We start from the raw sequence: 10,784 nt of genomic DNA, 5'->3' as shown, positions 1-10,784 counted from the left end.
AGTTAAGCAGCATTAATATAAAACACAGAATACTGACTGTTTTTAAAAAGAATTGTTTATTTACTGAACCTGGGGCATATTAGATACACAACCAATTTTAAATTTACATCTTTTAATTCAATTCTGAAGTGTTTTCACACACACACACACACAAAAAAAAATTGGCATGCAACAGCTGCCTTATGGTGAAAGTCACCTTATCAACAAGACTGTTGCAAGGATAGTCATCCAGGGTTGAAAATTTATTTGTCTTGAACATGAAAACCTATAACAAATTTAAATTAATTTTATAAAACTTGTTACTTGCAGTATTCCCCTTGCAAGATCCATAAAGGGAAATAAAATATCCAGGTAGCTACCAGACATCAGTCACCACATAATCCTGGATTGCCCATACACAAAGCAGAGCGACTTTCATTAAACCCATCATCAGAGAGAGAGTCTCTTCATTTTCTATAAACAAAACTGACATGTGTCAAAAAGAAAGACACCAGAGGACAAATAAAACCCTAGTGTTGACACTGAAGACCAGGACCCCAAGGCCACTGACTAAAGGGACAGCAGTGGTTGCCTATCACTGCAAGCAATCCAAGAGGCTTAACCCTTTGGCATGAGAAATGTAGGCTTCCACTTGAGCAAATTCCCTCTTCCTAGTACCAACAATGGACAGACTATGCACCACAGAAGGGAGAGCAGTCTGTTCCAACCCCCGAAACACTGGCTTCCACAGACTTCTAAGTTATCAGCTGCTTGTGTCAATTTGAACAGAGGTGATTGAGTTCTAAGCTTCAATATAAAACTTTAGGGGAAAGTGTTGGGATGAGTCCTTAGTTTAAAGCAAACTCAAGAGAAAGTATGAGTGCCTACATTAACACACCTCCCTCTAGTCAGGTTGCTCTGCCCTGAGGCTGGGCCAGAAGAGTCACTTTCAGATTACTGTTGCTGTAATGACTCAACAAAATGAATCTCTGCTTGAGCCACAGATGAGGGACTCCCTAGAATGCAGTCAGGCTGTGGGCTACTTCCTGAACAAACTGCATTTTATTATGAAAACTGAAGGTGAAAGTATAATAAAGACCCACACAGCATTAATAGCCTCTGAACTCTTGGAAGGACCTATATAATGAATGGGGCAGCATTCAAGAAAGAATTAAAGGCCAATCAAATATCAAATTTTCACTCTTACTTTCCTAAACAGGTTTTCCCCAACACCAATTAATCACAAAGAAACATAAGTCATGAACGTTCAGAAAATAAAAATGTATAAACTAATGACATTATTATGACCAAGGTGTTTGGTAAACAAGTGAATTGGTGAATTTGGGATCAACAGGAAAAGGCCTTTTAAACAACCCTCCGGACTTCAAAAAATCTCTTCAGGTAGTAGATCTGTCCCAATGTCATGGCAACTAGAACAAGAGCTTCGAAGAAGGACCAAAGGACCACTCTGCTGTTTGTGTTGTCGTTGACTGTGAAGGCAAACAAACAAACTTTAACAGCAACCCCAAAAGCAGCACAGGAACCTTACCATCTCTATGTAACATGACACCCAGAGCTTGAGTATCACTCCACCCACTCAGACTAGAGACTTTAAAATGACCTTAAGAACAAGGCATGCTGGCCCATCCTGTAATTCCCGCATTCAGGAAGCTACAGTGGAGGATCACTAGTTCAAGGCCAGTGTTGGCCCCTCAGTTACAACAGAGTTCAAAGCCAGTTTAGGATACGTATGAGACTATGTCTCAAAAAAAGTAAACATGTATATCTGAGGAATATTATCTGCCACACAATCTCTCTCACTTGTATGAAAACAAAATTTTTTTAAAGATTTATTTATTTATTATGTATACAGAACCAGATCTCGTTATAGATGGTTGCAAGCCACCATGTGGTTGCTGGGAATTGAACTCAGAACCTCTGGAAGAACAGCCAGTGCTCTTAACCTCTGAACCATCTCTCTAGGCCCCACAAAATTTTTTTTTTATTTTATTTGAGACATTCTTTCTATGTATGGCTCGGAATAGCCACAAACCAGTCGTATAGCTAAAAACACCCTTAAAACCTTGGTCTTCCTTTTTCCACTTCCCAGGTGCTGGGATTACAAGTATGAGCCACAATGACCAGCATCTCTTTACACTTACTTAAAAAAGCATCTCTGTGGGAGCTGAAGAGACAGCTAGACAGTTAGGAGCACTTGCTTTTCCAGAGGAACCAAGTTAGGTTCCAAACACCCCCATCAGGAGGATCACAGCCACAACTCTAGCTCCAAGGCATCTGATGACCTCACCTGGCCTAAGGACACTTGTGTGCGTGTACACCCATACACATGCGCACATGCACACACACACACACACACACACACACACACACACACACACACACACACCTATACAAAATTATAAAAATAAGACTTTTAAAAATACATCTTTTCTAAAAGAGGAATCCAGCCACCCAAGAAATTGTATATTCGGAACACAATCTTCACTGGGATCCAGCCACCACACATTACCTGACCTACAGGGTCAGTAACAACCCAGCATTATTATACCACCAATAAACAAAAGGCTTCTTCTATTCACTGCTTTTATTTGTTTATTTTTATTTTAGGCAGAATCTCACTATGTACTCCATCTAGCCTGAAACTAGTCTGCTCCTGCCTCCCAAGTACCCATAGTAAACAATGTGTGCTACCAAGGCCAACTTACTTATTTCTGAGGAGCAGGAAGTATAAAATAATGAATGGCAACACTTTAAGAAGCATCTGATTTGCAAAACTGAGTGTGTAAAAACCTCACTCTGTAATCACTACAGGATATAAACAAGAATGTCTACCATCAGAAACATCCTGCATAAAAAGATGCCAATGTTTTGTAAGAATCATTCCATCTTTGTATGTACAGTGTCTGTATATATGTCAGTGTATCTATGTATGTATGAGATCACCCTTAGTGACAAGCACCTTATCCACTAAATCCCAGCCTTCCACTCTGGGCTAGGACTTCCTCGGCACATGACCCTCACTGAGTTTAGTTACAAAGGTTTCTGGCAGGTGACTTAAAAGTAATTTAACCTTCCTGGGCAGTGGTGTCGGACACATTTAATCCCAACACTTGAAAGGCAAAGACAGGTAGATGGATTTCTGAGTTTGAGGCCAGACTGGTCTACAGAGTAAGTTCCAGAACACCCAGGACTATACAGAGAAACCCTGTCTCAAAAAAAACAAAAACAAAAACAAAAACAAACAAACAAAAAAAAAACAAGAAACCAAAAAACCAACAAAAAGTAACTTAACTTTCATCTTATAGCATTTTCTAGTTTTAAAAACCATTAGTTTATTTTTAATTGATCATAAAAAAAAATTTTTTTAACCTACTGATTTGAGTGTGAGCACGTATGTAAAAGTCAAAGGAGAGATAAATAGCAGGAATCCGTTCTATCCTTCTACCATGTAGGTCCCAACTCAAGTCATTAGACTTGGAAGCACTGAGCAGTATCTTCCCAGCCCTATCACAAACTTAAAAAGCAAAACACACTCTTGGACTGCAGAAATCAGTTAATAGCACTTGCAGCTCTTTCAGAGGATTGGGTTTGGTTCCCAGCACCCATATGGCTGCTCAAATCCATAGGTAACTCCAATTTCAGGGGACCTGGCACCCTCTTCTGGACTCTATGGGTATTGCACACACATGGTACACTGACATACACAGACAAAAACACTCCCATGAATACAATAAATCTATTTTACCCCATGAAGCAGGGTTTCTGTGTAATCCTGGCTGTCCTAGGTCTAACTTGTAGACTAGGCTGGCCTCAAACTCAGAGATCTTCCAGCTTCTCCCTCCAGAGTGCTAAAGCATACACCACCACCACTTGGCTTATATAAATCTTAAAAAAAAACAAAAAACAAAAAACAAAAACCCAGAGGCAGGATACAACATAGATCCAGAGACCTGAGATAGAACTAAACACAAAAGTGGGAAAAGAGTCAATGAAATGATTCCTAATGATGATATGCTATACAAAGATTGGTGCCTATCCTGACAATCAGAGAGGCTTTACCCAGCAACTGATGGAAACAGAGACCCACACAGCCAAACATGAGATGGAGTTTGGGGAATCCTGCAGAAGAGGGGGAGAAAGGACTGAAAGACCCAGGGGTGTCAGGGATACCATAAGAAAACCCACAGAACCAACTATCTTGGCCTCATAGAAGCTCAGAGACTGAACAAACAACCAGAGAGCCTGCATAGGCCTGACCTAGGCCCTCTGCATATACACTACAGTTGTGTAACTCGGTTTTCGTGTGGCACTCCTAACAGTGACAGAGGGGATGTCTCTGACTTTGTTGTCTACTTTTGGGATCCATTCTTCCTACAAGATAACGTCATCCAGCCTTAAAAAAAAGAGATACCTAGTCTCACTTCAGTTTGATATATCATGAATAGCTGATATCCATGAGGTGCCAACTGGCATCTGAAGAGAAACAGTGGAGAAGTGGATGGGCAAGAGAGGGGGGCCTAGAAAGAAGGGAGGGGAAACTCTAGTTGGGATGTTCAAAAAAAAAAAAAATCAATTAAAAATAAATCTTAAAAGTGTATCCTAGCCAGGCATGGTAATGCACACCTTTAATCCTAACACAGGAGACAGAGGCAAGTGGCTCTCTTGAGTTTGAGGCCAGCCTGGTCTATATAGTAAGTTCCAGGACAGCCAGGGCTACATAGAGACCTTACCTCAAACAACAAAACGCAAACAAAAACATCACACACACAAAGATTCCTGATATAGAGTGATGCTCCAGGAATACACCAGCTGAATACAAGATTCAATAAACGTGTGTCTCACAGAGCATCCTTCAGCAGAACTCTAAAGTCAAAGTCTTAACTATGACATATTTGCAAATATAAGCAGGGGAACACACCACTACCACACCAGGAGACATTGTCACAAGTTGTGTCAAAAACTTACTGGCTCTGTGTATTCTCTCCCGGACTTCCATGTACTCCTGTTCGTGTTTTACAGCTGTCATCGCCACTGCCAGCTCATTAATCATTTCTTCTAGCTTGTTCTGATGAGCTATGGAGGATTGGAAGACAGATCAGCACACACTTAGTCCTCTCCTTTTGAGAAAAACTATTTAGATAAAACAGTCCTCAGAGAAAGACACACAAAAGCTGCTAGTTTTAGAAAGAGCTCAAGCAACTATCTGAACCACAGATGACAATTCAATACTCAAGAGCTATTCCTTTGGTCTTGTTGTTTTTGTCTCATGCAGCCCAGCCGGCTTCAAGCTCACTACTCCTGACCCTCCATCCTCCACCTCCCAAGTGATCATCAAAGGCATGTACCTCCAAAACTACATTTCAGACCTTTTTTTTCCCCCCTTTTATTTTATTTTGAGACAGAGTCTCACTATATTGCCCTGGCTTTCCTAGAACTCTCTATGTAGACAAGAGCAGGCTGGCCTGGCACTCACAAAGATCTGCCCGCCTATGCCTCTCTCTCCTGAGTGCTGGAGTTAAAGTTGTGAGCCACTAGCTTTGCAGAGCATTTTAAATGTCCATTCCCAGCAGAGGACTCACTCTACTTCTGAGTATGGAACAAACTATACAATGCTTGCTAACTAGAAAACAATTACTACTGAGGAATTCTTTTCAGCTCACTCTACTAATGACAAAAAAGAAAAAAATGAGCAAATAAACATAAAACAAATAAATGAACAAAAAAAAGTCTAAGTACACAAACAAGTTTTTAAACTAATACAGAAATCTACTTTAAAAACCAAGTAACTTGCCGGGCAATGGTGGTGTATGCCTTTAATCCCAGCACTCAGAAAGCAGAGGCAAACAGACCTCTGTGAGTTCAAGGCCAGCCTGGTCTACAGGGTAAGTTCTATGACAGCCAGGGCTATATGCAGCGACCCTGTCTCAAAACTCAAGTAACTCCAATGTTAATTTAGCAACAAAACAGGTTTTTAAATATGTAAAGTAGAGCACAAAACTTAACAACACTCAGGAAAAACTAACCAGCCACATGCTGCTCCCTGAATGTTTGAACCTCAAAGTGCAGCAGCATGCATAAGTAAAAACAAGCCTGAGTGGTTTGGGTTCTCAACCAGAGACTCATTTATTTCATTATGTGTATGCAGTTTTGGAGGGGGCATTTAGAGGACAACCTCTCCACCAGGTGAGTTCCAAGGTCAAACTCAGATCCTCATACTTGAGCCAGGAAACATTTTGACCACCCCAGCTATCCTCTATATATATATATAAAAACAAAAACAAAAAAACAACCGCCTGTTGCCTCCCAGCTGCCCAAGATCCAGATCCAGCCTCAGATGAGATTACGGTTTACTCAATGAAACCCTCAGGTTTTCAAACCACTGGCTTCTACAATGAAGTGCTAGACCAGAATGTCCAATCATCCCTCAGCAGCCTCAGTCTCTGGAGCCAGTGCACTACGTCAAATCTTTTAAGTAGGTTTCTTAGGAGTGGTACTTTGACCATGGAATAAAAAATGTCTCCAGACATTACCAAACATCTCAAGAGGCAAATTTTCAAATTTGCCAGGCAGTGGTGGTGTCTGCCTTTAATTTGAGCACTTGGGAGACAGAGGCAGGCAGATCTCTGTGAGTTTGAGGACAGCTACAGAGAAACCCTGTCTCAGGGAGGAAAAAAAAAGGCAAAACAAAACAATAAACAAACAAACAAAAAAAAAGAATTTACAGACTTCAAAACCATATGAAACCTCACCTTCAATGTATAGGTCCTCAGAAATGCTCAGTATCTAGATATGCATGTCATAAGAAACACTGTGTAATGTGGTAAGCAACTGCCAGTTTCCACAAATTCTACTATGTGCTATGGCAAAGGAGGAGGAAAAAAAATGCTGCTGGGAAGCAGCAAAGCAGTTTCTCCAGAACCAACCAGAGGGCAGACATGGTGGTACAGCTACTGAGGAAAAAGATCACAACTTAAGCCCAGCCTGGGCAACTCTGTGAGGTTCTATCTCAAAATTTTTTTAAAAATGCAAAAAAGGCTGGGAGCATCTCAGTGGAACTGTGCGTGCCCGCCATGCACAAAGTCCTATGTTCCATCTCCAACACAAAAAAAAAAAAAAAAAAAAAAAAAGAAAGAAAGAAAATACTAATGAAGCAAAAATAATGAGTATGCATGAACATTAGGTCAAAGCAAACGTCTCATCAGGAGCTCTAAGAAGCTCTTGCACAGTGATTCTCCATATTAGAAACCTTAGTAGTAAAGCTAGATAACACTGCCTCTTAAAGTGTTTAGTAACACTTTATCGTGTGCAGTTAGTTAAGCCTTTGTAGCCTTCAACTTTCACTTTAGAGAGTCACATACAAACAAATGTCAGTCATGGTGTTGCCATACCTATCAAGCTAAAGTAATCCAACTTGTACCTGTCAAACAAATTTTCAAATTTACCAAAAGTACTGTAATTAATTGCAGGGAATTTTAATAAGAGGGAAAAAAATCACTTTCATGCCAACAAACCCAAGTTAGAGAAAAGGAATCAGAAATTAGGTGTCAGGATGCAAAACCAAAATCAGGATGCTGTCAAAAGATAAAAAGACAATAAAATAGCCAATGACATACCATCCCAGGAGTCTCCACCACCTAGAGGAAAGTGTGAGCACATTAGCTAGACTAGCACAGCATGTCTGCACATGTAAACAGAAGTAAATGTGGGCCCCAGGATTAGCAAATTAACACATTCGAGACACATGGGGACTAGAGGTTTAAAAGAGTGAATCCAAGGCTGCCAGAAGGGACAATCAAAACCACTGAAAACAAACAGTAACTTTCAGAAACTGGCTAATTACAGGTTTGCATCCACTTTCACATGAATTGTTTTTAAGGAGAGTGAATCAATAATCTGGAAAGAGAAATTATAAAAATCACATACACACTGTATTCATCAAATGACATCTCACCTTCTGTCTCCATGTCTTGTCCTTTGGGAGCCTCCCCAATGTCAATGGTAAACATTACTATCTTCGGAGTCATAGTGGACATCCTGTTACTGAAGCAGAACTTGTATGTCCCATCCATGTGGGCTGCGAAGGTGTACTTCCCACTGGACTCTCGATCTCCTTTATAGATCCCTTTATTATCTGGTCCTGTGATCTGGGATGCAAGGAGAAACAGAACATTCACTAAATATTTAAGATCCTAAGCAGCATCCTTCAGCAGGAAAAAAATCCACTAGACAGGAATTTGGTTGGGACCCTGCAGTGAGCCATAGTCAACACTTTGGGCACCAATTTTCCCACCTAATGGTTCCCTAAAGCATCTCTCCACTATGACTGCCTTTAGGTATTATCTGTCCACGGGAAATGTAACCTATCAGAAACAGAAACCAACTGCCCTAACTCCTTCAGCAAAAACTGACCATAGGAAGAAAGCTTTCCAAAATGAGAAATTTCATTTCTATTTTGAGATAGTGTCTCATTGCTAGTCCAAGCTGCCCCTGTCTACAGTGCTGGGGAATTAAAGATGTGCCCCAGCCTGGTGATTCTCCTGCAGAAGACCAGATCCCTTCCAACGGAGGCCCCACCCCAATAGCCGCTGGGCTCCCTCCTGGCACACACCATCAAACACAAGGGCTGTGCTAATCATGAAGCCACTGTCGTTCCCTGCACAGGTGGTGTGCCACTCTGCCCTTCTTGAACACCCTGGAGGAAGTCACACAGGTGTTTGGATTTGTGCTGACTGTTGATACTTACTTGCTGTATAAATACAATTTATCAAGTGTACCAAGATAATATAAAGGTGTGCCCCATCACACCTTACCAAAATGAGTAATTCTATAAAACACCTTTGAAGGTTTTTTTTTGTTTTGTTTTTGTGATCACTGCCAACAACAAAGGGTTGTAATTTATCTGACAGGCCTGTTAAGGATTAGGGGATGACAGGCCAGTTGGATGTAAGGGGAGAGGAAGGAAGAGAAGGAGGGAGGGAATGTGTGTGCATACACTCATGCAGCTGCCAAGAGTATATCCAGTGCCCCGGGCTTCAGCTGAACCCCTACACTGAACTCCAGGCTTCTGAAGAACAGCAAGTATTCGTAACTGCTGAGACATCTATCCCCCTGGCGCAGGCCTGCCTCTTAGAGCAAGTCACCTGTGTAAGTTGGCAAACAGGAAGAACTCATCTTTATCCAAATAGGTTCCTGGTTTATCCAAACAGCCTCCAAACTTTGGGTTTTCACTCGTACTCGAGTTTTGTTCTATTATCATTCACTATCAAATGAACAATCTTTAGACTCAGTCAGGTGGACTAACAAGCAAATTAAAACTACTGTATCTCATGCTTTTTTTCCCCCTTAATGCAGCAAATTGCCCATCCCTCAGAGGGCAGTTTCATGTGTGCTTGAGCTACACAATGCAACCCAGTTTCAAAAAAAAAAAAAATCCGGCAAACCATTTTTATTCCCCAAATAAAGGTTTTCTAAACATTTCGCTGAAATCCTCGCTCCTAAGAGGGGTGACCCCAGTGCATCTCTCCTAGGGACAGATCTGGCCGCTTGCGTAAGAAAGCGGGTAGGAAGTTAAGCCGGTTTCTGCCAAAGCCAGAAACACCACTGCTGCCTTAGCGCTATTCCACCGTCTCCGATCTACTTTTTCAAAGTTTGTTTCCGCGCCACGCCGCACGCGAGTCCTCGAGGACCGAGGTGAACGGCGCCGAGCCGCTCCCGCGCGAGCTGACACGCGGCCGTCGCGGGACAAAGCGAAGGGAGAGGCGAGTCCGCGCCCAAGTTACGAGCGGAGCCCGAAGCCTCTCGGAAAGTCGAGCGCTTTCCAGGCCGCACGGGCAGGGCCCGTCGGGGGGCTTCGCGACGGGCGGCGACGTTGCCCCTCCGCGGCCCGCGCCCTTGCGAACGCGGTCCCGCTCAGGCCCCGCGCACTACCCGTGACTCTCCGACCCCCGAGCAGCCGAACGGCGCCGCCGCCGGCGCCGCCCCGGTAGCGGGCGGCGCGCCCGCACCTCCACGTCGATGTCCAGGAAGCCGCCCTCCGCCACCTCGAAGATGAGGCCCATCTTGGTGCCCGAGGTGACCCGCTCGAAGAAGCACTCCTCTGCGTGTGCGTCGATGCTGACGAAGTAGCCCGAGGCCGTGGCCAGCAGCGCAGCCAGAAGCACCAACAGCTCTGCGAGCGTCACCATGGTGCGGCACGGGCCGAAGCCGGGACGCGGACTGCGGCCTCCGGAGCCGCCGCCACCGCTGCCGCCTCAGCCGCCGCCGCCTCAGCTCCGCCCCTTCCGGCTGCGCCTCCCGAGGGGGCTGATGCGGGCGCCGCTGATTGGCCGGAGCCGACAGCTGCCACGTAACGGGTGCACGGCGGCTGCCGAGGGACAAGATGGATCCTGAGACTGGACGGCAACCCATAAGAGCCAAAAATCCATCGGTTCCAGCCCTTCGACGTTCCAAAGAATGATCTTGTATACCAGGGCTGGAGAAAAGGTGCTGCGCTCTTGGAAGTGCTGTTTCCGTTCGCTGAGAACCCGAGTTCGAGTCCTAGCGCTCCCATGGTGACTCAACCAATTCCAGGGGATCCAAAGCCTTCTTCTGGCCTCCACGGGCCACACGTGGCATACAGACACCTATGCAGAAAAAACACCCCCAAACACACCAAATTTAAAGCATAATAGCAACAAAAAAGGATCACATGGACTTATTCAGGAAATGATAGTCTACAGGGGTTTCCCCTGCCCATTACAATGCAGTTTTAGTAGGCCATGGTAGGGAGGGGGTGCTAAACATGA

The 10,784-nt window shown here is 43.7% G+C and overlaps 1 protein-coding gene across 2 annotated transcripts; it reads right to left on the bottom strand.

The window, feature by feature from the left end:
- Positions 1-37: 37 nt before the first annotated feature.
- Positions 38-10,284, bottom strand: Tmed2 (transmembrane p24 trafficking protein 2). 2 transcript variants are annotated; one of them, XM_051205096.1, is made up of 5 exons: positions 10,005-10,284; positions 7,952-8,144; positions 7,614-7,634; positions 4,966-5,073; positions 38-1,469 (listed from the first exon to the last, which is right to left on the bottom strand). In XM_051205096.1, the coding sequence occupies exons 1-5, from the start codon at positions 10,182-10,184 to the stop codon at positions 1,345-1,347; spliced, it is 627 nt and encodes a 208-aa protein (XP_051061053.1). In that variant the 5' UTR covers positions 10,185-10,284; the 3' UTR covers positions 38-1,344. The 2 variants fall into 2 exon arrangements, with proteins under 2 accessions (XP_051061053.1, XP_051061054.1); XM_051205097.1 differs by lacking the exon at positions 7,614-7,634 and having other exon boundaries at positions 10,005-10,282.
- Between the last annotated feature and the right edge of the window lie 500 nt (positions 10,285-10,784).

This window comes from Phodopus roborovskii, unplaced genomic scaffold, assembly GCF_943737965.1.
Source record: "Phodopus roborovskii unplaced genomic scaffold, PHOROB, whole genome shotgun sequence".
NCBI classification, from domain to species: Eukaryota; Metazoa; Chordata; class Mammalia; order Rodentia; family Cricetidae; genus Phodopus; species Phodopus roborovskii.
The sequence above is the reverse complement of the archived record's forward strand: the minus strand, read 5'-3'. Positions and strand labels throughout refer to the sequence as shown.

Excerpts from the sequence above, each read along its gene's own strand:
- Tmed2 (XM_051205096.1), bottom strand. The coding sequence starts at position 10,184 with ATGGTGACGCTCGCAGAGCTGTTGGTGCTTCTGGCTGCGCTGCTGGCC. Across the intron at positions 7,635-7,951 it reads ACAAGACATGGAGACAGAAG|GTGGTGGAGACTCCTGGGAT; the intron begins GTGAGATGTCAT and ends ACTTTCCTCTAG. Across the intron at positions 1,470-4,965 it reads GGAGAGAATACACAGAGCCA|TCAACGACAACACAAACAGC; the intron begins GTAAGTTTTTGA and ends TTGCCTTCACAG.